This window comes from Vulpes lagopus, chromosome 12, assembly GCF_018345385.1.
Source record: "Vulpes lagopus strain Blue_001 chromosome 12, ASM1834538v1, whole genome shotgun sequence".
Taxonomy (NCBI): Eukaryota; Metazoa; Chordata; class Mammalia; order Carnivora; family Canidae; genus Vulpes; species Vulpes lagopus.
In genome coordinates this window covers 7,111,067-7,135,695 of record NC_054835.1, presented here as the reverse complement: position 1 = coordinate 7,135,695, position 24,629 = coordinate 7,111,067, and the positions used below count along the sequence as shown (strand labels likewise).

Sequence of the window (24,629 nt, the reverse complement as noted above, 5' to 3'; positions counted from 1 at the left end):
CCGGCCCCCGCCCCACCCCGGGACCCGGGGACCCCCCGGCCCCCGCCCCACCCCGGACCCCGGGACCCCCCGGCCCCCGCCCGCCGCGCGCCCCGCGCGCCCCGCGCGCCCCGCGCCTCCGTTCCCACGCCGCCGGCCCCGGCCCCCCGCGCCCGCACTCACCGTCCTGCGGCGCCGCCTCGCTGCCGCTGCTGCCGCCGGACGGCTCCCGCGCCGCGCCCTCCCGCGCCTCGGCCCTGGCCGCGGGGCGCGCCGCCAGCCGCCCGGCCGCCGCCACCTCCTCCAGGTCCAGGAGGTGGCTCACCGTGAAGTTCTTGCGCGCCTGGGCGCAGTCGCCGGGCCCCAGCGCGGGCGGTGGCGGCGGCGGCCCCGGGCCCAGCGGCGGCTTGTCCAGGGCGAAGGCGGCGGCGGCCGCGCTGTCCATGCCCGCGAGGGCCGCGGGGTCGCGGGCGCGGGTGGCAGGCGCGGGTGGGAGCGAGCGCGCCCCGGCCGCCCCGCGCTCGGCCCCGCTCCCGCCGCCTCCTCGCCCGGCCGCCGCGCGGCCCGCCCGGCGCTGACGTCGGGGAAGCAAACTTTCTCCCTCCCCTCCGCCGCCTCGCCCGCTCCAAGTTGCTAGAACGCGAGCTCCTCGGGCCACACGCCCCTTCTTGAAGCAGACCTCGCCCCGGCCTCTCCTCCTCCCCGCGCGGCGCCTCGCCCGCCCCCACCCTGCGGCCGCCGGGGGGGAGGGGGTCCTGCGCGGAGTCCGGCGGGAGGCTGGGGGCGGGGAGAGCGGGAAGGAGGGGGTCCTCCCTGCGCCCTCCCACCCACATCGCGAGGAGGGGGAAAGCTCGGGGTTTGGGGGTTTGCTGAGTCCCCCAACAAGTGTCGGTGGGAGGCGGTAGTGGAAGGAGCGGCCGCACCCACCCCTCGCCCCCCCCCCCCCGCGCCCCTTCCATTCACAAATTTCTCCTCGAGGGTGAAGGGGGGCGACTCAGAGACGCTTGACGGGGAAGAGCCCAACTCCCAGCTCCACCCTCAGGCCCCGTGCACCCCAACTCCTTCCTGAGCTGCCGGAAAGAAGCCGAGGTGCACTTCCTTCGCTCCACCTGGCCCCCACTCCGGAAAGCTGCACAATCTCAAACTTCTGGGGGGTAGGCATTCCCTGCCCCCAATACACCCCTGGTACCCCACCTCCGGGATACTCCAGGCCCTCCCCAAGGAAGACCAAGCTCTCAGGAAAGAGTTTCCCTCCAGAGTTCCCAGTTTACACACAGAGGATAGACAGCCAGACGACAGCCAGACTGACAGATGGGTGACAAGGTAAGAGGGAGAGGCAGGCTTGGATCTCTACTCTTGTTTTTGTTTTTCAAGGAAAAGATGCCTCCGGTGGCAGAGCTGAGACTGAAAGCCCTCAGGAGCCACAGCTCTTTCCCCACGCTACTGTGGGGTGACCTGGCCCTGTCCTCCTGCCATCCCCACACCACCAAGATGTCCCAGCCACAAAAACAAGCCCATCAGGAGCAGGCCTGAGAAGCTGCAGACCAGCCACTGCATCCTGCGTGAATCATTTTCACCCCAGAGACAATGGGCAAACCCCTAAAATGAGGCTGAGTGTCCCCCAAGTGATGTTAACCAGGGCAAGTCCTGGAGGTACACACACAGGGAGATTGAGGGTTTGGAGATAACAGGGTTTTTCTTCTTTGGAGCGCTGCCCCCAGTTGTGCCCAGTGAGAAGAGCTGGCAGAAGAGGGGGGCAGGACACACGGTGTGTTTGGCTCAACAACTTCCTGACAGTCGAGCAGAGTGGGGCTGTGAGTGGGCTCTGGGAACTCTCCGGGAGGGCCTCCCCACCCTGCCCATGGCCTAAAATACAGGGAGGGCACTGTCAATATGGGCCTGTGGAGCTGGGAAGGGCCTGAGGGACTGTATATATCCTGTTCCCTTGGATGGGGAAACCGAGGCAACAAAAGCAGAGGCTCCTCCCAGAGCTGTGAGAACCATGAAAATTGTTCGGTCCAAGCCCTTCCATTGAACAGATGGATAAACTGAGGCCCAGGGCTGAGAATTAGAGTGGTTGGGTCTCCATCACAGTGGCTTCCTCCATCAACTCAGTCATTCATTCATCCTACATGCAGAGAAAGACAAAGAGGTAATGTCCTGGGATGCCTGGGTGGCTCAGCAGTTGAGCCTCTGCCTTTGGTTCAGGGCATGATCCAGTCCCAGGAAGCTCAGGATCCAGTCCCACATCTGGCTCCCTGCATGGAACCTGCTTCTCCCTCTGCCTGTGTCTCTGCTTCTGTGTGTGTGTGTGTGTGTGTGTGTGTCATGAATAAATAAATAAAATCTTTAAAAAAAAAACAAAAAGTAATGTCCTGTATCTGTGTATGATGATGGTGCTCAGGCCCCAGGCTTCTGGATTCAAATCTAGATCTTGCACTTCCTAGCCATGGATCTTAGAAGTGTCCTTAGACTGTTTCTTTCGGTTAGCTCATCTGTAAAATGGGCTGTTAGGAGGATTCAGTAAGTTGATATATATATACATATATATATATACATATATAGTGGGGCACCTGGCATATAATGAGCACTCAGTAAGTGTCAACAATTATTATTTTTAAAACATTTATTCCAAGAAGCAGTGCTGGGCAGTGATAGCAAATTCAGACTCTGGAGCTGAGAGGATAGGGCTTTGAATCTCTTCCCTGCCACTTACTAGCTGTGTGGCCTTGGAGAGGTCACTCACTAGTTCTCTCTGAGGCTGATCCATCATCCATAATAGGGATAATAAAGGGACCAACCCAAATGAATTCTCGCGAATTTGACATTATTTTTATTGTTGTTGTTGCTGTTGAGTTGTTACCACCCTTGCCAATCCTGGAACTGGGGGCCAGGGTGGTACGGGGAGGGCAGAGTGGGGCAAGAGCTCCAGGCCTGTTGGAGCCTGGAAATGCACCCAAGGAAAGGCCAGGTAACCCCAAGAAGACAGAACTCATTACCCCAAAGGGATACAGCTAGAAAAGAAATAATAATAATTTCTGTGATGATTTAGATCCATGCTATTATGTTAACCCAGAGCAGGGAATTAAGGGTAAAAAGGATCCTATTTGGGAACCTCAGTTCAAATAGGACTTCCCGAACCAGGCCCTGCTCCAGGCAGTGGAGATGAGGACAAACAGAAGGGGCCAGAGATGGTCCCTGCTCGCCAGAGAAGATTCCATGGAGAAAGAGCTGATCCTTAATTGGTGGCTCCATTGGAGGTTAGATCCTAGGTCTGACCATGAATGGAAGTGCATATTTGCCTGAGTCTCAAAAGCTCACATAAGCAAAGAAAAGAAAAGAAAAGAAAAGAAAAGAAAAGAAAAGTTAATTTTCTTATCACTGAAATAAGATGTTTAATGTGGAGATTTTAGAAAACATAAGTAAAATTAAGAAAATAAAAATCAGGGTGGCCCGGGTGGCTCAGCGGTTTAGCGCTGCCTTCAGCGCAGGGCATGATCCTGGAGACCCGGGATGGAGTCCCATGTCGGGCTCCCTGCATGAAGCCCGCTTCTCCCTCTGCCTGTGTCTCTGCCTCTCTCTCTCTCTCTCTCTCTCTCTCTCTCTCTCTGTGTGTGTGTGTCTCTCATGAATAAATAAAATCTTAAAAATAAATAAATAAAATAAAAATCACATATATCCCACTCCCAGAGCTCTCTGACACATAACAGGTATTTAATACATTTTTTGAAAGTTAGTTTAATGAAAGAGATTGAGGATAATCACTATATTTATTCAATAGTAAGGCCAAGGAAAGCAATAAGACAAGGAAAAGGAATGAGCTAAAAATAATTTTATAATATATCTTTCTAGCTTATATGTACCTTCTAGGCAGACAAAGATATGCATATTTTAAAAGTCAAGCTACAATTGGGGCACTTGAGTGGTTCCGTCAGTTAAGTGTCTGCCTTCAGCTCAGGTTGTGATCCCAGGGTCCTGGGATGGAGCCCCAAGCTCAAGCGGTAGGCTCCCTGCTTCTCCCTTTCCTCCCTGCTTATGCTCTCTCACTATCTCTATTTCTCTCACTATCTCTCTCTCTCTCTCTCTCTCAAATAAATAAATAAAATCTTTTCTAAAAGTCAAGCTAACAGGATGCCTGGGTGGCTCAGCAGTTGAGCGTTGAGCGTCTGCCTTTGGCTCAGGGCGTGATCCTGGTCCCCGGATGAGTCCTGTGTCAGGCTCCCCACATGGAGCCTGCTTCTCTCTCTGCCTGGGTCTCTGCCTCTCTCTGTGTCTCTCATGAATAAATAAATAAAATCTTAAAAAAAAAAAAGTCAACTTTTTATGACTTGCTCACTGTGTCTTGTCCACCACTATTTTTTAATACTTTATTATTTTATTTTTTAAAAGATTTTATTTATTTATTCGTGAGAATGCACAGAGAGGAGAGAGAGAAGCAGAGACAGAGGCGGAGGGAGAAGCAGGCTTCACACAGGGAGCCTGATGTGGGACTCGATCCCGGGTCTCCAGGATCACACCCTGGGCTGCAGACAGCGCTAAACCACTGAGCCACCAGGGCTGCCCATTATTTTATTTTGTTAAGATTCGATTTATTTATTTGAGAGAGAGAACAAGAGAGCACAAGCAGGGGGAGTGGCAAAGGGAGAAGGAGGCTCCCCGCTGATCAGGGACCTCTATGTGGGGTTTGATCCCAGGACCCTGGCATCAGGACCTGAGCTGAAGGCAGATGCTCACCCGACTGAGCCACCCAGGCATCCCTCCGCCATTGTTTTTTTTTTTTTTAAGATTTTATTTATTTATTCATGAGAGAGGCAGAGACACAGGAGGAGGGAGAAGCAGGCTCCATGCAGGGAGCCCGATGTGGGACTCGATCCCGGGACTCCAGGATCATGCCCTGGGCCAAAGGCAGGTGCTAAACCACTAAGCCACCCAGGGATCCCTGTCCACCACTATTTTTAATGAAAGCCCGGTGATACATCATTCTCTACTGCTGTACATCCATACTTCTTTTCTTGATGATAAATACCTAGGATATCTGGATGTGGTCGGCAAATAATAGCCTCCCCAAAGATGTCCATCCACATCATAATCCCCGGAATTTGTGGATTTGGTAAAGCTGAATTAAGGTAGCAGATGGAATTAAGCTTGCCTGTCAGGTGACCTTAACACAAGGAGACGCTTTTAGATCACGGCATCATCACACAGGTCCTTTAAAGTGGGAGAGGGAGGATAGGAGAGCCAGTGTCAGAGTCACACCGTGTGAGGAAAAACTCAACTGGCCGGTACTGGCTTTGAAGGAGGAAGGCAGAAACCAAGAGGTAGGTAGCCTCTAGAAGCTGGGAAAGGCAAGGAAACAGATTCTTCCCCAGAGCCTGCGGCCAGCCCTGCCTTGATGTTAGCCCGGGACTATCTGATCTCTAGATTGGAAAGTTGGTTTCAGCAGCAAATAGAAAACTCACAAGCTGAGTCAAAGATTCTGTAAAAGATTTAAGACTTTTGATCACGTTGCCTTATAGCCTCCAGTAAGGTTGTATCAATTTCTCCTCCTGGGTAGAGTCTCTGCATCCTGGTTTGCTTGAGCTATTTTGTTTGCTTGCTTATGGCAACAATGTCTTTCTGGTTTTATTTAACACAAATAGGGGCACCTGGGTGGCTCAGTCTGTTGAGCATCTGCCTTCGGCTCAGGGCACCATCCCGGGGTCCTGGGATCAAGCCCCACACTGGGCTCCTTGCTCAGCCAGGAGTCTGCTTCTCCCTCTGCCTCTGCCTGCTGCTCCGCCTGTTTGTGCGCTCTCTCTCTCACTCTCTCTGTCAAACAAATCAAATAAAACATGCACATGAGTTACCTACTCATGTTCTTCCCCAGGCAGCCTGGTGTTGACGACCCCCTGTACAATATGATCCGTTGCTCACCAGCATCATTGTTACTTCAAGCTCCTTGATGTTGTGAACCAGAAATTTCTGGAAGCCACTGGGTGGCAGTCACTCTTCTAACCACTGTTTGGCATCAAGAACCAGCCCCTGAATCTCCTCTGCATCCTGTGGTCAATGCCAGTCACGGGCAGCGTGATGCGGGGGAGTACGTGGCTGCCCCTCTCTATAGGCAGCGCTGAGCCGGAATGGTAATAATAATTTATTTTAAAATTTGAAAGGCATTTCCTGTTTCAACCTGCATATATTGAATTATCGCTGAAGGTAAATATATTTTTTGGTATTTAAGGACCTTTTGCATTTATTTGCAAGATGTTGGTTTAATGGTCACTACCCATTTTCCTACTGCAGTGCTATTTCTTCAGGAGTTACACTGATGTCATTCTTTGGTCACAACAGCCTCTGCAGGACACTTGGCTGTCAATCACTCAAGTACTGGGCCCATTTCACAGACGGGTAAGCAGAGACCAAGGATGACATAGAAACTTGAGGCTCTTCTGGGTCACCTGATCAGCCCCGGTGGCCACATACCCAGGAGCCTCTTTCAAAGGAGACGATTTAGGAGGGACGGCACACAGTGGTACACAAGCTAAACTGTGTTCACCCTCGCGCATCTAGGGAATCGTAAACACTGCAGGCTGATGTGACTCAGACGTGACCAGGCATGACCGTGACAGATCACAGGGTTCTGTAAATATTGTGTCAGGCTGCAGTCACAGCAGGGCTCCCCGCTCATCCCGGATGCCGGTCCACCCTGTGGGAAGTGGAGTTGAGCCCAACGGGGCAGGACATCTGGCCCTCTCCCTCCGCTCACTGCCCCAGACTTTTCCCAAGTCTCGGTTTCCTCCCTGGGGATCTCCTGGCCTGGATGTCCCACTGAGTGGCTGGTTCTTACCTCTTGGCAAGGGTTGAAATATTCTAGCTTCGAAAAATGTTTCTGCCTCACCTGCAAATCCAGAGATAGAGATGCGCTCAGTGATCCCAGGGGCTTGCAGTCCACGAGCATTACTGTGAGCCAGGCGATGCACCCACCGTGCTGTCTTGCAGCATCCTCACAACTACTGTGCTGGGAGGGGAAACTGAGCCTCAGAAAGCATACGCTCTGTGTCCCACTAAGTTTGTGAGGCCCCGAGCCATCATGCCAAATTGTTCTGTGAGAATTTAGGACTAGGAAGTTCCGTGTTCCTCTGGAAGAATTATGATCGTTACTTTAAAAAGAAAACAACTAAATAACAACAATAAAAAAAAAAAAAAAACCACCAAACTAAGGATACCTGGTCAATTGTGGCATTTCCCTTTTTGCCTTGCTAACCAGGAAGCCCAGAGCTAAGGTGAGGACATAATCACAGTAACTTTATCTGTCAGTGTATTAGCTTCTCTTTTCTTTCCACGTGGCTTTTTTTTTTTTTTTTTGAGATTTTATTTATTTATTTGACAGAGAGAGAGAGAGAGTACAAGCAGGGGCAGAAGGAGAGGGAGAAGCAGGCTGCCCATCGAGCAGGAAACCCGACATGGGACTCGATCCCAGGACCCCGGGATCATGATCTCAGCTGAAGGCAGCCACTCAAAGGACTGAGTCACCCAGGTGCCCCTTTTCTCTTTTCTTTTCTTTTCTTTTCTTTTCTTTTCTTTTCTTTTCTTTTCTTTCCTTTTTTTCTTTTCTTTTTTTTCTTTTCTATTTTCTTCTTTTCTCTTTTCTTTTCTCTTTCTTTTCTTTTATTCTCTCTCTCTCTCTTTTTTTTTAAGATTAGCCCAATGTAGTCATGAGCAGAGAGGAAAGATCAGGACAAGGAGCCCCATCTGTAACTGGCTGAAATTGAGATAACTCACTACCTTCAGACCAGCCTGCACATGGCCCTTTCTTTTCCCATTTCGGTTTTGGATTTTTTGGATGCAGCGGCCTTGTGTTTGACACTTTCCAGTGGTGGGAATGGGTCCCTTCAGGTCCCTCTCCGGATTTGTTTCCTCACCTGTCAGCCGGAGGTAACGACAGGGCCCACCTCACAGATGGAGTGAGCCTGGCACGTGGGAAATGGTGGACGAAGGTATAAAGAAAAGGTACGAAGGTACGAAGAAAAGTCTCTGATAAAGGCAGGAGAGCACACGGAACCTGACCTAGACGGGAGGAGGACTGGACAGGACTTGCGGCCGGCCCCGCCCCGCTGTGCACCTGCTGTCACTGTGAGCACGGGCTTCCCACTCTGTGCCTCGGCTTCCTGTCCTATTGGCAAACTGCCTGCTCTCCTCCTCTGTCTCATCATTGTGTCCCCAGAACCTCGCATAGAAGGGAAAAAAGGAGAAGCCGATGCAGGCCCTGCCTGCACACAGTAGGACTCGTACATGGTTTTCCTGAGCGTGAATGGCTGGTTGCATGGGAGCGGAGCGGGGGGCCTGAAGCCCCACCGCCCAGGAGACACCCAGCCAGCAAGGTAGACTGCGCATGGGCTGGTGCCAGGGGGACACTAAGGCAGGTCTGGAGTCCTGAGGACCCGGTGGGGCCAGAATAGGCCAGTCTCCAAGCCTAGGGCCTGACAGGCTCCTGTTGAATACCTAGTGTATGCAGGGTTCCCAGAGGGCAGGCTCCAGGCCTGCAGCAACCCTCTTGCTACCCTGTGGGGTCCCCCCACTTCCTGGGGGAGATAGGGCAACAGGAAACAGTCCTGAACAACTCATTCCACAGTGATTTATTGAGCATCTACTGTGATCTTGGGAGAGCACCAGGCCGTACACACTGGCGGGACTCTGAGTAGGTGTTGTCCGCCTTCGGAGCCTGAGCATCCCAGACTAGACTTCACTGGGCTGGCCACCCTGTTATAGCAAACCTGCCTTCCAAGCTGTGGGCTTTGGGCTGCTGGGACCCATGTAATAACCAGGACGACCCCTGCTGGAGAATTCCCTCTTGTCACAGGTAGAGAAACCGAGGCCCAAAGGGGAAAGGACCAATCCCAAACTGGGGACCGCCTCACACTGCAGGTCTCCAGGGCCGTCTTCTGGAAGACTGCTCCTACCCACTGCAGCCTTGCCTTCTCTGGGAGTCTGGGGAAGGATGCCAGGGGCCAGGGGCCCAGGCTGAAGCCTGGGGAGCCCTGAACCTTCACAAAGGCTTCCGGAGCCCTCCGGGCCTGCCCCAGCTCCCTCCTGGACCCTGCAACATCTTGCTGTGATTACGTTGTGGTGAGTGGGGTGGGGCTTGTGGGGCTTCTCATTGCACACAGCATGGGGGGGGGCTGTGCCACGAGGTGGGGGCAGTGGCTGACGACAAAGCCGGGGATGGAAGTGGGGGAGGGGGGGAAGAGGCTTTCAGCTCACCAGCTTAATTGAGGATATAATGGTTATTATTATTTATAACTTGTTCTTGAACCCACGCCAGGCGAGTGTGTTCACAGCCTGCACAATCCAGGCAGGCGTTAAATAATTAAACCAAGGGCCTAATCGGCAGTGAAACTCCCCATGGGCTTCTACTTCCTTAGTTCGCTGATTGCTGATATTTTGGGGGTGAAATATGACCATTTTTACCATCAAAGGGATCAGAGTTCCAAAGGCAAGAAACGGAAAAAAGGGTGGTGGCGGCGGTGGGGGGGGCTCCCCCAGTTTTCTTTTCCTCTGACTTAGTGGTCTGGTAAAGTTTCTTTAGACATGCAAAGATTTACACACCTTTCTGCAGGGAGCCTTAAATTACTCCCCGATCCCTCACACATTTCCCCGAGCGCGGGAACAGTAAGTCATTGAAGAATGAACAGGCCTCCCCATAACCGCTCCAGCAGCCTTTGAGAAGGAGAATGTCTAATGACTTTTTTTGAAGTGGAGGTCAAGGTTTTTTAAATAAAACAATCTGTATTAATGCAATTTCCTTTTTAGCTGCAGCATTGGATTTTTCCTCCTCCCCCCACCTTTTTTGGGGGGGGGAGGGGGAGGGGAGGCCAGGGTGGGAAAGGGCATCATTTTTCTCCTGCCAGACAATATGTCCCTAATGAGATACATTTATTTAAAACTCTGTATATCATCACCCTGTCAGGGCCTACGAGAGGGACCCTGCGTCTCCCTCTGTGTTTGTTTCGGGTTAGCGGGGCCGTGGATGGCCCGCAGTCTGGTGGCCCCTGGTCTCCTGCTCGCCCGCTTCCTGGAACCTTGATCATTGCATTTTGTGCCCCTGTCCTGCCACCCTGCACCCCCCACCCCCCACCCGATCACCCAGGTCTTAGCACAGCCCTTCGGCCTCACGCCCTCTTCCTTCCCCAGAGCCTACCTACCTCTTGCTGCTCAGAGCAGTTCCCTCGGGTCCCTCGGATTCCTGGAGGCCTTCCTCCCTGCACCAGGGGGATGATGGCTCTGCCCCAGGCTCAGCCTTTCAAGCCCTGGGCTGTGGGCCAGCAGGCCAGTTTCCCCAAACTTTCACTTCTTTATCTGCCAAATGGGGCTAATAAGAGTGACCCAATCTCCCTTCCTGGGGTTGCCATGAGGCTGTAAGAAGGTTCTGTCCGGGCATCCCTAGCACCTGCCTGGTCCACAGCACATGTCCACTTACGGCCGCAGCCACTGTCACCACCGCTGTTCCTGGCCTCCCCAGACATAGAGCAGAGCCTGCAGGCAGGACCTGACCTGTTTCCCTGCCTCCCCCAGCTCACAAGCCAGGGGCACCCGAATGCCTGGCTCATTACCACTATCCACACATTGTCATCGACTGCCTTCCAGTTCTGTGGCCAGGCTGGGGCTCAGGGATGGAGTGGTGACCCAGACAGCCCAGAGAGAGTAGAGAAGCAGCGAGAAGATCTGGGGCTCATGGGGAAAGGGTGCCAGGAGGGCTTCCCTGAGGAAGTGGCATTGAGCTGACTCCTGTGGCGGAAGCAGGATTCAGCAGATGAGAGGGGCTGGGGTCTAGGGTGACCGGGCAGGGGGCCCAGCATGTGCAGAGGACCCACAGAGCCTCCTACCTGACTGGATCCAAGGGGCCTGCAGTAGCATCCTCTCTGGCCTCACTGTGACTCATTTTCCACTCCCTGCCAAGCTCTTGAGCTTCAATTACATGATTATCTGCTCTGTGTGCACCAAGGTTGTGAGACACCCATTCCACAAATGTGTGCCTTACTCCTTCCTGTGCCTGCTCTTGGGGCTGGGCCTGAGCCTTTGCTGGGCGCTGCTTGGAGCCGGCTCCCACCCTCAGACCCCCAGCCCTCACAGCCTGCAGAGGGGGGGGAAGTGGATAAGTGGATACCGCATGTGAGTAGGACTTCAGCATCCTGGGGTGGGGTGGGGTGGGGTCAAGGAGGCCGCACCCCCTCATCCACCCCCCTTCCTGGCTATGTGGGCTGCAGAGTGGGAGCTGGGCTTTAGGAGAAGCTTGCCTGCCTGGAGCGGGGACCGTGTCCTCCCCCTACAGCCCTGGCCCTTGGGAACCTTGTTTGGGCCCAAGGGGTCTAGGACCTTGGGGGACAGGGTAGGCTTGGAGACCAGGGACAGGATTGCTAACGAGCTAACGTGGCTGCAAGAGGGGACTAGGCCCTTGTCAATGGCCCAGCCAGGGGAACGAGGCTGGGAAGCTGTCCACTCATCTCCACCCCTATGGGTACCCACTCTGGCCCAGCGCAGGGCAGGGGCCTGGGACCCGGAGGGTCCTGCTCCATGAGGGCAACAGAGAGACCCCAATGCCTCCATTGCCACCTCCTCCCTTGGCCGACTCCCATCCAGGCATAGGACCCACATTAACTGCCACTGACTGCCTGGGTGAAGTCCCCTTGTCCTGGCCCCTGCCAGTACCCAGCCCCTCCCAGACCTGCTGAGCTTCCTGCCTCCCCGAGCCCAGCCCAGTGCCCGGCAGTGGCAAGCATGAAACAAATAGCCACCGACTAAAGTAATAACAATCAGAGTGACCCACATGGCTGTCTAGACAGCATCCAGATAGGCCTGAGATCACCACCACCACCACCACCACTCCCGCACTGCCATTGTGACTCGTGACCTTAGGCAAGTAACTTCCCTCTCATCTGTAAATGGGGGATCTATGCCTCAGGGTATGGGGATGAGTCACCCCACCATGGGTGTTTCAAGCAGTTCAAGGGCTTGATAAATGCTGGCTGCCTGACGGACTCTTGGCCAGGTGCGTTGATTTCTGGAATCCTCTAGAATGACTCTCTTGGTCTACAAAGTAGGCCTTTACCTTTTGTCACTGCTGACAACTTCACAGCCAGAACGCCAGGCACAGCCAGGCCACACAGCCCTCCCTCCCCGGCTCTCTCTCCTCATCTCTGTCTCAGACTTCACCTCTGTTCTCCCCATTCTGTGCCTGGGTCCCTGCCTGGGGCTTCTCTCTGCCTCTGCCAGGAATCCTATCCCAGAGGAACCAATGCTCCGGGGCTCTACTGTGTTCCCTTTATGCAGTGAGATGGGAAGAGGGAAGGAGGGAAGAGGGAGAGAGAGAGGGAGAGAGAGAGGGAAAGAGAGAGAGAGAGGAGGAAAAAAATCAAAGCCCACATATTGGTTCCAGATGTGGTCTTCTCATAGCTTTCTCCAGCAATTTAATTAAATTCCCCCAGACAGCCAGGAGGGTTTCTTAATGATCAAATTTCCCGGCTCCCCTCCTCGAACGGGCCCACTCTGTCTCCCTGACGGATGGTGGACCAGATTCCTCCTGTGTCCGCTCTGCCAAGCCGGGCCAGTGGGGGGTGGAGAGGAGGGCTTTCTGGGGAGCACAAAGGACCCTCTGCCCGCCTCAGCCCTCTCTCCTTCCCCGAGGGATCTGAGCCCTCCCTTGGCACAGCCTGACCAGGCCTGGCTACAGTGGCTGGAGGGGGCCCAGTGGTCCCTTCCTTTGAGCTTTGCCTCTGGGCTGGCCTGCCAGGAACTGGTGCCAACGGGGTACCAGCGGCTTCAGGAGGGAGAGTCTCTGGAATCAGGACTCTGGGTTCATGGACCAGCTAGAGATGAGGCAGGCTCAGACCTCCCAGGGACCCTCCCCACACCCATTTGGCTCAGAGAGGGCGAGGCCTGGGCTAAGACCACATGGCCCTGCTTGCCAGGGACCAGAGAGACAGAGGCAGGCTGACCAGGATTTGGGAGGTGAGACGATGCCAGGGAGAGGCCTGGGCGCTATATCTTGGGATGGTTCCCCCACGTGCGGCTAAAGGTCAGTCTCAGGAGGCCCCCTGATTTCTGGAGCAGGAGAGCATGTGGGCAAGCCCCCAAACCACCATCCTCTTATATAGATGGGGCGGTAAGGTTGAGAAAGGCCAGAGCCTGAGCCCCAGAAGCCCTCCTGTCTTGGGGCAAGGGGCTGAAGGGCTGTGTAGTGGACTGAATGTTTGTGGCCCCCACTGCCCCCCTTTGCCAAGTTCATATATCGAAGCTCTAACCTCCAAGGTGATGGGAGTAGAAGGTGGAGCCATTGGAAGGTAATTAGGTTAGATGAGGTCATGAGCATGGAGACCCCCCCAGAAGGGGATCCCCCTTTGTGCCCCTCTTGCACTTCTAAGAAGAGGACCAGCCCCCAGCATACCTTTTCTGCATGTGGCTGCAAGGAAGAGGTGAGCACATGGGAAGATGGTGGCTACCTGTTAACCAAGCAGTGAGGCCTCAGGGTGAAGTGTCCCTTGCCAGCACCCTGATCCTGGACGCCCCCCCACCCCCAGCCTCCAGAACCCTGAAGAATAAATGGCCCTTGTGTAAGCCCCCTCTCCCCCCAGCCCATGGTATTTTGTTGTGGCAACCAGAGTAGCTAAGGCAGGCTCCAAGCACCTTCGCAGCCTGTCCACCTGGGTCAGCATTCACGGAGCACCCCTGGGACTTGCCTGGTTGAGGGAGCACCTACTGCATCTGTGTGGAGCAGGGACTGTGTCCGGGGGAGGCTCCCCTTGGAGCGGGCTCTGGCCAGCCGACCCGGGGGTCTTAGGTGTCAGGGGCTTTTTAGGAGAACAGGTGGAAGGCGGGAGGGGCAGGGAAGTCTTCCCTGGCCTGGAGATCCTACCGTCCCCTCCTCCTCCCGGCCTCCTTGTCCCTCAGTTTACCCCCTGAGCCCACAGAGGGCTGAGCTTCTGGGAGCAGAGAATTGAGGCCTTGTCCTTCCAAGCAGCACCCCTGCCCCCAGCAGGCTCTGGCCATGAGAGTCAGGGGTCAGGGTGGGGTCAGGGTGTGGGGGAGGGGAAGGGGAAGAGAGAGGGGGAGGAAGAGGGGGCTGAAAAAGGGCAGACAGGAGGAAGCCCCGGGGGTGACCTGTCCCATGACTGTGGCCCCGCTCCCATCACCAATCCTCCTCACCCTCCATCTCTGTGCCTCGGTGCCCCTAGGACATGCCAGGGGCTGAGGCTGGTTGCAGCCCAAAAACAAGAGGAGGCAATATTCCTGCAGATGGGTGGCCACGTGTCCAAACATCTCACTTTACGGAACCTCGGCCAAATCAAAAGAAATGAAAGGGGGGGGGGGCTTTCATCCAATGTCCCCATCGAGGGCCTTAAAAGGGACAGACCTGGCTGCTGACACCCCTCCCTGCTGTGGGCACAGGGGTCTGGGGAGGTGAGGGTCCTGAGAATGGAGCAGGAGCTGCCCACCCTGTGTGTGCGAGTGTGTGCACGTGTGTGATAGAGAGAGACCGTGTGAGCGAGGTTAAATAGGGTGGCTGAGGAAGCATGTGGCTGTGTGAGAATATGTTGGCAAGAGTGTACAGGGGTGAGGATGGCTCGTGAGTGTGGCCATCGGTTTGCGCACACGTGTGAGCCTTCAGACCATGTGTGAGAGTCCATGGCCCAAGTACATGCGTGAGTGTGAGAGAGTATGTGTGCCTGAGCGTGTGAGGGTCTAGGAGTGTGTGAGCCAGAGTGTGTGAGCAGGGCAGGGGCTGGACGGGTGGCTCAGGGAAGAGGTTAAGAGCCAGGCTCCAGGTGTGAATCCTGATGGGGCCTCTCAGGAACTCGCTGGCCTCTGAGCCTCGGACCGCAATGTGGGAATCCTGCTGCTCCTTCCTGCCTGGGGTTTTACGACTAGTCAGTGAGATGGTGCACATCGAGCCTCTAATCTAATTCACGGGACACGGGACACTCCACCATGGCTGCCATTGGCTGGGGGACCACCAGGGCAGGGCAGGTGACCTGCATGCGGGGAAGGATGTCACTTGACGGCGTTGGGAGAAGGATTTTGTGGACAGAGCGGGGCCTGGCTCTGGCGTTCACAGCCTTCTCTTCGACCCTAGGTACAGGAGGAGTGTGCAGGGCCTGATTCCCCGCCTGTGGCTGATTCAATGTCTTGAATCTCCGGCAAGACACTTATTGATATAAAGGAAGAAAATACACAGAAACACAAAAAAAGATAAAAGTTCCTCAGATCCCAGCACCAGAAAGAGCCACCAACATCCTAGCATAGGGCCATCAACAAAGCCCTGCTTACGTACCCACGGGTACACGGGTGCACACACGCACACGCCAATTCTTCCTAAGTGGAAATCACATAGTACCTCCTTTCTCTGACTGGCTTTGTTCAACTGCTATAGAGCAGAGTCCCACATCAGCTGTTACCCCTGCTGATGTCAGACAGCCAGAGAGGCCAAACTTCTCTCCTCTAGGTTAACAGTTTTTCATCCTTTGGGACTCACCTGTGCATGTTTTTCTGTTAGTGTTTCTGCCTTCTTCTTATTGATTTTTTTAAAAATTTATTTATTTATGATAGTCACACACAGAGAGAGAGAGAGAGGCAGAGACACAGGCAGAGGGAGAAGCAGGCTCCATGCACCGGGAGCCCGACGTGGGATTCAATCCCGGGTCTCCAGGATCGCGCCCTGGGCCAAAGGCAGGCGCCAAACCGCTGCGCCACCCAGGGATCCCCTTCTTATTGATTTTTAATAGTTCTTTATATATTAAGGTTAGCCCTCTCTGTACACCAGACAGTCAGAGGGACTCCCAAATTCCCTGGGGCAGGGGGCAGACCCAGCCAGAGTCTGAGCACCAGGGGCTTGGCTCCAGAACCCCCAGGCTGCTCAGGAATCCTGGAATTAGGCGGGAGGAAGTGGCTAGGCTGGCAGGGCAGTGAGAGGCAGTGGCAAGGAAAGAAGAGAGAAGGTTCGGAACTTAAATCAGAGGCTCTGAGTGACAGAGCCTTAATGGGAGACAGATGGAGGAAACAAGGTTGCCCTTGCTGACAGGAGGGAGGTCAGGGGTCAAGGAGTTTTCTAAAGACAGGAGCCTGGGCGACAGGCAGGCGGCAGGGCCTGGCTCCACAGTGTGGTGCCCAGGGGCCATGACAGAGCAGGGATCAGCTCCTTATCCCTGCTTCTGCAGACCCGCTCAGGTCCACACCCAGAGGAGCTGCAGGGTCACTCCACTCCTAAACACCAGATGGAGGGAGGAGCACCCACGTCCCTCAACCCAGCTGTGCAACGTCAGGCGAGCCTCCAAACCTCTCTGAGCCCTGTTTCCTTGTTTGAAAAATAGTATAACACCATCATTTACTTAATGGAGTTGACTGAGATTAGCACAGAGCTTGGCACATCAGAAAGTGTCAGTAAGTAACCGCTAACTCATTACCGTTACTTTATTGGTCACAAGATAATTAGCTTTCTTGTTGGCAGAGCCCACCAGCAACACCAAGGACCTCTTTATGGGCTGCAAGATTGTCAGCTGAAGGGCCTTCAGTGAGGAAACTGAGACCCGAGACCAGAGGGCCATGGAGGGTGGGGGTCCATCCATCAGAGCCTCTGGTACTTTTGCTGGTGAACTTATTGGGAAATAGGGTATTTTTACAAATATAATCAAGTTTTCTTTCTTTTTAAAGGTTTTATCTATTCATGAGAGACACACAGAGAGAGGCAGAGACACAGGCAGAGGGAGAAGTCGGCTCGCTGAGGGGAGCCAGATGTGGGACTCGATCCTGGATCCCGGGATCTCGCCCTGAGCTGAAGGCAGACAGTCAACTGCTGAGCAACCCAGGCGTCCCAAAAATGTAATCGAGTTAAAATGAATTTGTACGAGATTAGGGTGGGTCCTAAATCCAATGACTGGTGTCAGTTAGAAAGAACAAGATCTGGGAGACATGGGGAGGAAGGCCACATAAACAGAGGAGTAGAAATGGGAACAGAGCTGCCACAAGCCGGGGAAAGCCAGGGGCCTCCAGGAGCCAGCAGAGGCTAGGAAGGAACTTTCTCTAGAGTCTTTGGATGGAGCTCAGTCTCTGCCTGCTGACGCTTTGCTTTCAGACTTCTCGCTCCAGGAACTGGGAGAGAATACACTGCTGTATTCTCTGGAAACTGCTGTTTCCAGCTGCCCAGCCTGTGATGATGCTTTGCTATGACGGCCTTAGGAAACCAGCGGAGCCAGGTAGCAGTGGGCCTCAGCCCATGTGGTCCCCCCAGGTCTGTGCTGGGCCCCATCCGAAAAGGCCTCCTCACCACATTCCCAGGGGCAAGTCAGGCCCCCTGACCTGTGCCATGGAGCAAGTGACCCTGAATCAAATGGGAAGGGCTGAGAAGCCTCTGGTTGCCTATCAGCTGCCACACCACTGAGGACCTCAGGATGGAGAGGCAGGGTGTGGACACTTCAAAGAGGGGTAGACATTCCCAGCCCCCTCCCCTGCGGTGGGGGTGGGGGTGGGGGTGGGGGCTAACACCTGGGGAGACTGAGGCACACTGGAGCAAGTGCCCCACTCAGATGCTTGCTATTGCCAGATGGGAATTTGGGCCCAGGTACCCAATCTTCTGATTTTATGGCATAAGATGGAAAGCTCCAGATCAGTGTGAGCAAAATTTCTCAATGTCGCTCACAAAGACACTTCTTGGGGTGCCTGGGCTCAGTTGGTGAAGCGTCTGCCTTTCAGCTCAGGTCCTGATCCTGAGGTCCTGGCATCAAGCCCTGCATTGGGCTCCCTGCTCAGCAGAGAGCCTGCTTCTCCCTCTCTCTCTCAAATAGATAAAATCTTCACACAGACACACTTTCCTGGGGTGAGAATCAAGGCAAGCGTGTGCTGGGAGGCATGGACCCGGTGGTCTGGAGCCCCTCCGGCCGAGTCCAAGCTGCCCACCCCTCCCACCCCTCCTTCTGGCCCGTCCAGGCAACAGAGGCAGAGGCAAAACGGGGTTTTGAGTGCCAGTGGAGGTTTTGATAGCTTGTCATCTGATCTGCGCAGCAACCTTGTAAACTTAACAATAACAGCGAGGATCAATTATGCAGCCCCGGCTGCAGACTGGCCCCTGCTGGGTCCCTGTAGCCAGACGCTTAGGGCTGGGTTTCCCGGGTAGATCCGTTCCGCCCTCGGTGGGGGAGGAAGACGGTCTCCGAACGGCTCTCTAGCCCTCTTCTCCTTCACTCAGCAGCTTTGGCCCGAGGCAGGTGCCGGGTGGGAGAGCGCCCAAGGGCGCGTGGCGGGGTGCGAGGCCGGACCGCGACCGCCAGCTCCAGGGGAAGGACTCTGGGGTCCCGGAGGGCGGCCGGCTCCGCTGTGGGACTCCGGGGAGGTCGCGGCGGACGACCTGGGGCACAGGCCCAGCCTCGGCTCCTTCCCGCGGCCGCCACCCCTGACACCAGCGGAGCTCCCGACCCAGCCCTCGGTGGGTACGATTACCCGTCTCACGGGTCGTTCACGGGGTCATCGGGGCGGAGAGTGGGAGGAGCTGGCGGCCTGCGGGCCAGGAGCTGCGGGGGAGACTGGCGGGCGGGCGTCCACCGGCCACCTCCCGTGACGGCAGGCGCGAGCCAGGCCCGGCCGGAAGGAGGTCTGACCCGGGGGCCGCCCGGGGTGCCAGGCACCGCTCCGCCCGGGAATTTGGGCAGCGACTGGCCGGGGCGCGCAGTGGGCGGAGCGCGGACGGCGCCCAGCGGCGGCGGGCGGGATCGCAGCGCCGGGCGGGGATCCCGTGTGCCGGCAAATCCGCGACCCCGCTCGGCCGGGGCTGGCCCCCCGATGCCCCGGCTTGCGCTCCGGGGCGCGCCGCGGCCCTCCCAACCCGCAGGGGGCGCTGTCGCCGCCCGCCGCTTCCCTAGCCGGAGCGGCCGGAAGTGACCCTCGCACTTCCGCCGCGGAGCAGCGGGGTGGGCGGCGGGCCGGCGGGGCGCGGGGGCTGGTCCCGCAGGAGCCAGGTCGAGCCCGCGGCCGCCGGGACGCGCCTGGTCGGCCCCTCGGCCTCCGTGGAAGGTGCGGCCGCCCTGCCGCCGCCGAGGCCGCCGCGATGCCGTTCCTGCACGGCTTCCGGAGGATCATCTTCGAGTACCAGCCGCTGGTGGATGCGATCCTGGGCTCCCTGGGGATCCAGGACCCCGAGCGGCAGGAGCCCCTGGACGGGTAACTAGCTTCCCTGCCGCCGCCGGCCGACCCGGCGCTGCCCCCCTTAATGATCTCCACAGGCGTGGCGGGGGTGGGGGTGGCTGTGTCCCCGCTGTACGGATGCAGAGGCGGGCGGAGGCCGGAGTTGCGTTGCTTTGAGCTCCTGCACCTGGCCCAGGTCTTGCCCCTTGCAGGGTGGAGAGTGCTCCAGGCCCGCGCAGGGAGGCCGGGAGGGTGGGGTGCCGGCGGGGCCTCCGCCTCGATGCCCCACCCTCGGCCCTGCCTGCCAGTTGCAAGGGAGCAGGGAGGAGTCTGCGGGCCTCAGTTTTTACCCGAGAGCAGTGCGAAACTGAATTCTGTAGCTGAGTTTGCATCTTACGTAGACGAGCAGGTGGGAAAGGTATTCGGGGATGCATCAGTGAGCTAAAGGAAACCCCCAGCCTCGGTGATGCTCATACTTCAGAGGGGAGAGACTGACGGTCACTAGTCGGGTGTGTGTCCTTTCGGTATAATGGAGAGAAGAGCAGAGAGAGCCGAAGCAGGCGTGTTTCATGCGTCTCCCTGGGGACTTCGGTGGAAGCAGGCTTGCTTCTTCGCTGCTGTTGGCTTTGAGGCTTGTTTTGAAAACAGTGTGAGATGTTTCCTTAACTTTAAGGCTGCTGTGAGGGTGAGGGCAGGGCAGCAAAGGGCGTGCTGTGTGGCCTTTCCTAGTACCAGAATTTTTGCTGTGTATCCGTGGAGCGCCGGGCACCCTCCCAGGCTGGGGAAACAGTCGGAATCCTGCCCAGGGAGGGGGTCGGACTTTGATTCTGACAACTAAGGGTCCCAGAGGGGTGAGGCTAAGGGGGGTAGGGAGCATCGGTGAGGAAGCGAGGCCTCAGTCAGAGGTGGTGGCCTGTGAAGGAGCTGCCTGCAGGCCTGAGCTTCTGGAGAAAGCCACAGCAGCTCTTGGAGGTCAGTGCTGGAAGACAGGTAGGGTTGGTGCTGGGGTGTGAAGGGCCACGTGTGCACTCAGCCTTCTGGGGCTTGGGGGGTTAGACATCTAAGTGTGAGCACAGGAGGGCCTGGGCTGCCCTGGCTGTGGGGGTTGCCTGGTCTGGCCTCCTCTGCAGCTCAGGGACAGTCAGTGTCAGGGGAAAGGGTGCCAATGTCTGCTTCTTGCACCTGGCTGCAAAGGCTCCCCTTCAGGCCCAGCACCATAGCTGTGAATCTTTGTACTCAATCCAGGGACCAGACTGTCTGGGCAACTGGAGAGGAGGCTGGAGACAGCCCCAGTTCTTAGCAAACGCAAGGAGTCATCTGAAGTTAAAAGATCCAGCTTGCTATACCACGGGCCTTTTTCCAAAGAGACTTCCTGCCCTCGCAGAACCAGGATCCTCCCTGGGGGTGGGGGATGGGGGTGATGACAGCAGACCACCCACCCACAGGGTGTGTAGCCTAGCTAATCCTACAGCCATCCCCCACCCCCACCCCAACTGGTCCACCTCTCTCCTGTCCCAGGCCCAGTTATGTTGCCAGCGAGGAGAGCCGAATCCTTGTTCTCACCGAGCTGCTGGAGAGGAAGGCCCACTCTCCATTTTACCAGGAAGGTGTGAGCAATGCCCTGCTGAAGATGGCCGAGCTGGGACTGACCCGGGCAGCCGACGTTCTCCTGCGCAATGGGGCCAACCTCAACTTTGAAGGTCAGCTGGAGCCCAGAGGGGCTGGGGGTGGGGTGGATAGGTGGCTTAAGTGGGGCTCTGCCTTGGGTGGGGAGCCAAGCCTTCAGGCACTGCTTCTCCTGTTCTCCTGGGAGCCACTTTCCTTATTTCTTCCATGGGTGGTGACTAAGGAACCCTATCCCCTTGTGGGCTTTCAGATGGCTCTTACCACCTCTGCTTCAAGGGCGAGTTGGTTGCTGCTTCTACCATGTGATTGATCAGCACACTTGCCCAGCTAAATCCTGGGTTCCATTAACATGAAAATGTGGTTGCTGGCACTGTGCCCAGAGCTCAGGGAGAGCAATTTTCTGCCACTTATTCAGAGCCATCTCGCATTTTTGCTCATGCCACAGGAGAGGGAAAAACATGGAAGTGACACTGGGTGTAAATCACGACAGGGCTGGGTTAGCTTCTAGCCCAGAGGGCCAGGGGATGGGGATGGAGCCAGTTTACTTCTCTGGCCTTCTTACCAGGGTGGGCAGGGTCAGCCAGGAGACATACAGGGCTGACTTGTGACTGAGTTGGTTTTTGAGCCGACACAGCACATGGCCAGGCACACCTCCCCTCCCCATCTGAGACAGGCTCAGAGGGTGCTAGGCTCCTGGAGGGCTGAGGAGCTGAGGGGCACGGGGCCTGTTAGGAAGTCAGTCATTTGGAGACTGGCTTCGAGGATGTGGCTGTTACTACCAGGCTTCAGAAGCTGTCACTCCGGGTGCTTCTCCTAGCAGCCTGAGAAGAGGCCCCCTTACGGTTCCATTTTACAGAAGAGACTAAAGCCTAGACAGGTGAGGTGCTGCGCCCACTAGGATGCCCCCAGGATCCTGACCTAGGTCTGACTCCAGAGCCTGCGCTCTGGCACCTGATGAGGATGGCTCTGTCCTGACCCCTCATGGTGACAGAAGCCTAGGTCTCCTCAGGGAAGAGGGCTGGGGCCAATAGGACTTAGACAAGCTGTGTCTGTGCCTGCAGACCCTGTCACTTACTACACGGCCCTGCACATCGCCGTCCTGCGAAACCAGCCGGACATGGTGGAGCTGCTGGTGCGCCACGGGGCCGACATTAACCGGAGGGACCGGGTAAGGGCCGGGTCCAGCCTGCTCTGAAGCAGGGATGTAGTGAGTGGGGGGCTATGGGCAGCCTCACAGGCCCCCAGGCCCATTCAGCTATGCTTTCTTGGCTCAGATCCATGAGAGCAGCCCCTTGGACCTGGCCAGTGAGGAGCCCGAGCGCCTGCCCTGCCTGCAGCGCCTCCTGGATCTTGGAGCAGATGTCAACGCGGCTGACAAGCATGGTGGGTGCCTCCCACAGGAAAGCAGGGCACTTGGCACTGGGTGCTTTGCGAGGGAAAGCCAGAGCACCCCAGGATAGTGGCTAGGCATGCAGGCTAGATTTTGCTGCATTTTGCTGACCTGCAGAAGCTTTCAGGAAGTGGTGCAGCCATTGGCCCCACGCCAGCCCCTTGAGGTCTGTCTGTAGGAGGAAGTAGGACATGCATGTGGTCAGATTCTGAGGCAGAGTTAGCACTTCTTGGCAGAGACTCAGCCCGGGTCTCAGGTAGCAGCATCTGCGTGTCCAGAAATATCCCACGTCTTCTGGCCACTCTGTTCTTGGTTCTGTGTGGGTGGAAAGGGAATGACTAGAAACCGATCACCCTCCACCTTGGCTGAGAAGTTGATCCTTTTTAAAGTTTGCTTTCTGGGGGTGCCCAGCTGGCTCAGTTGGTAGAGTATGTGACTCTTGACCTCAAGAGTTGTGAGTTCAAGCCCCATGTTGGGTGTAAAGATTACTTAAAATCCTTGAGAACAAAACAAAGTCCACTTTCTCATCCTGTGTGGTGTCCCCTGCACCTGAGGGGTGGTCCTGACCTTGGTTTCCTGGTCCACACTCCTCATTCTCTTCCTTCCATAGGAAAGACTGCTCTGCTCCATGCTTTGGCCAGCAGTGACGGGGTGCAGATCTATAATACTGAGAATATCCGGCTCTTACTGGAAGGAGGTGAGGCTGGTCCACAGGCTGTTCCCAGGCCCTTCTCTTTCTTCCCACCATTAAACATGAAGCATTACTTTGCAGGGTTTTAAGACCTTCTCCTGTTTTCTCTTTTCCTGACTGGCTCTTGTAGGGGCAGATGTAAAGGCTACCACCAAAGACGGGGACACTGTGTTCACCTGCATCATCTTCCTGCTTGGTGAGACGGTGGGAGGGGACAAAGAAGAGGCCCAGATGATCAGTCGCTTCTGCTTCCAAGTCACACAGCTGCTCCTGGCCCATGGGGCTGACCCCAGCGAGTGCCCAGCCCACGAGTCCCTCACACACATCTGCCTCAAGAGCTTCAAACTGCATTTCCCTCTCCTGCGCTTCCTGCTGGAGTCTGGAGCTGCCTATAACTGTTCCCTCCATGGTGCATCCTGCTGGTCTGGCTTCCACATCATCTTTGAGAGGCTCTGTTCCCACCCAGGCTGTGCTGAAGATGAGAGCCACGTGGACCTCCTGCGCAAAGCTGAGACCGTCCTAGATCTCATGGTGACGAATTCCCAGAAACTCCAGCTGCCTGAAAACTTCGATATCCATCCTGTGGGCAGTCTAGCAGAGAAGATCCAGGCCCTTCACTTCTCCTTGAGGCAGCTGGAGAGCTATCCTCCATCCCTCAAGCACCTATGTCGGGTTTACATCCGGCTTTATCTTCAGCCCTGGCCTGTGGATGCGAAGGTCAAAGCCCTACCTCTGCCTGACAGGCTGAAATGGTACCTCCTCAGTGAGCATAGTGGTACCGTTGAAGAGGACATCTGACCACTCCCGGATGGAAGGGTGCAGGGTCTGGGCAGCTCAGCCTGCTGGTGGATTTTGGTACCTGTAGCAGCCTTAGGGGAGAACCTTCTGGCCATCTTCCGGAAGGTACATGTTGGGAGATGAGACTTGATCCTTACTGTGTACCGAGAACACAGGTGGAGCCCAGCAGCTGCGGTCATTCCTGTGGGAAAAAAACTCTGTCTTCCAGGGGGACTGCCCCCCCTTCTGTCTGCCAGAACCCCCAAGTCTCAACCACATTGGGAAAAGGGACAGGGTATAGATTTGGGACAAGTGTACACTTCGTCTGCAGGGAGCATCAGGCAGGGTAGCTTTGAGTCTCTGTCCTCCTGAGACCTGCAGGAGGCTGGTCTGTCTTGCACGGGGCCCAGCTAAAGCCAGAAGGAAGCATGGTAGGCTTGTGGGGGACAACCCTGCAAGGCCCTTCACTCCCAGCCCCTCCTCATGCTAGATTATGTCACATACAGAAGTGCTTCTGGTGGGCTAGGGAGAAAGCTGAGCTGACCCCTGCCACCTTTGGCCGTTCTGGGACCAGGTCACCCACGGCCCAGCCACCAAGGCACGGGACTGGACTCTGGTGGCAGCTGTCTGTGCCAAACCTGGGACCTTGAGAGACCACGTCTTCTGCTAAAAGCAATTCTGCATGACCAGAAACAGTCCTTTCCAAAATGTCTCAATTTTGTGAGGGGTCCATCTGATGAAGAAAGCTACACTGCTGAAAGCTGACTGTATTGCCCAGGCCGAGCTCTCACAAAGCTGAGTCCTAGGCACATGGGCCCTTATGAATTGTGTAAATGCTGGGGAAGCAAGCTGAGGCAACTAAAGATACATTATAAAGTAAAACATTTCTCTTGGCCTTCAAGGTGACATTTTGGCCCCTCACCCTTCCCCAGCCTCAGATAAAGGCTCCCACTGCAGCCATTAAGAGGTGAGAAGCACTATTGCTAGAAGCACTAGGGGATGGCAGCATCTGGTGGGGACAAT

General features: G+C 55.9%; 2 protein-coding genes across 3 annotated transcripts in view; one reads left to right on the top strand and one right to left on the bottom strand.

Moving 5' to 3' along the window:
* The window catches only part of PRRX2 (paired related homeobox 2), a 50,734-nt gene extending 50,119 nt beyond the window's left edge, over positions 1–615 (bottom strand). Inside the window, exon 1 of the mRNA XM_041723781.1 lies at positions 163–615. Within this exon, the coding sequence (XP_041579715.1) occupies positions 163–424 (262 nt within the window). The 5' untranslated portion in view covers positions 425–615. The remainder of the gene's footprint in view (positions 1–162) is intronic.
* A 17,441-nt stretch (positions 616–18,056) lies between these two features.
* ASB6 (ankyrin repeat and SOCS box containing 6) lies at positions 18,057–24,493 on the top strand. 2 transcript variants are annotated; one of them, XM_041725764.1, is made up of 6 exons: positions 18,057–18,427; positions 20,641–20,822; positions 21,810–21,916; positions 22,023–22,131; positions 22,749–22,835; positions 22,960–24,493. In XM_041725764.1, the coding sequence occupies exons 2-6, from the start codon at positions 20,753–20,755 to the stop codon at positions 23,625–23,627; spliced, it is 1,041 nt and encodes a 346-aa protein (XP_041581698.1). In that variant the 5' UTR covers positions 18,057–18,427; positions 20,641–20,752; the 3' UTR covers positions 23,628–24,493. The 2 variants fall into 2 exon arrangements, with proteins under 2 accessions (XP_041581698.1, XP_041581697.1); XM_041725763.1 differs by lacking the exon at positions 18,057–18,427 and adding an exon at positions 18,901–19,158.
* Positions 24,494–24,629: the final 136 nt, after the last annotated feature.

Coding starts and splice junctions, on each gene's coding strand:
- ASB6 (XM_041725763.1), top strand. CDS start 19,046: ATGCCGTTCCTGCACGGCTTCCGGAGGATCATCTTCGAGTACCAGCCG. Junction 20,823..21,809: donor GGCCAACCTCAACTTTGAAG/GTCAGCTGGAGC, acceptor CTGTGCCTGCAG/ACCCTGTCACTTACTACACG. Junction 22,836..22,959: donor CCGGCTCTTACTGGAAGGAG/GTGAGGCTGGTC, acceptor TGGCTCTTGTAG/GGGCAGATGTAAAGGCTACC.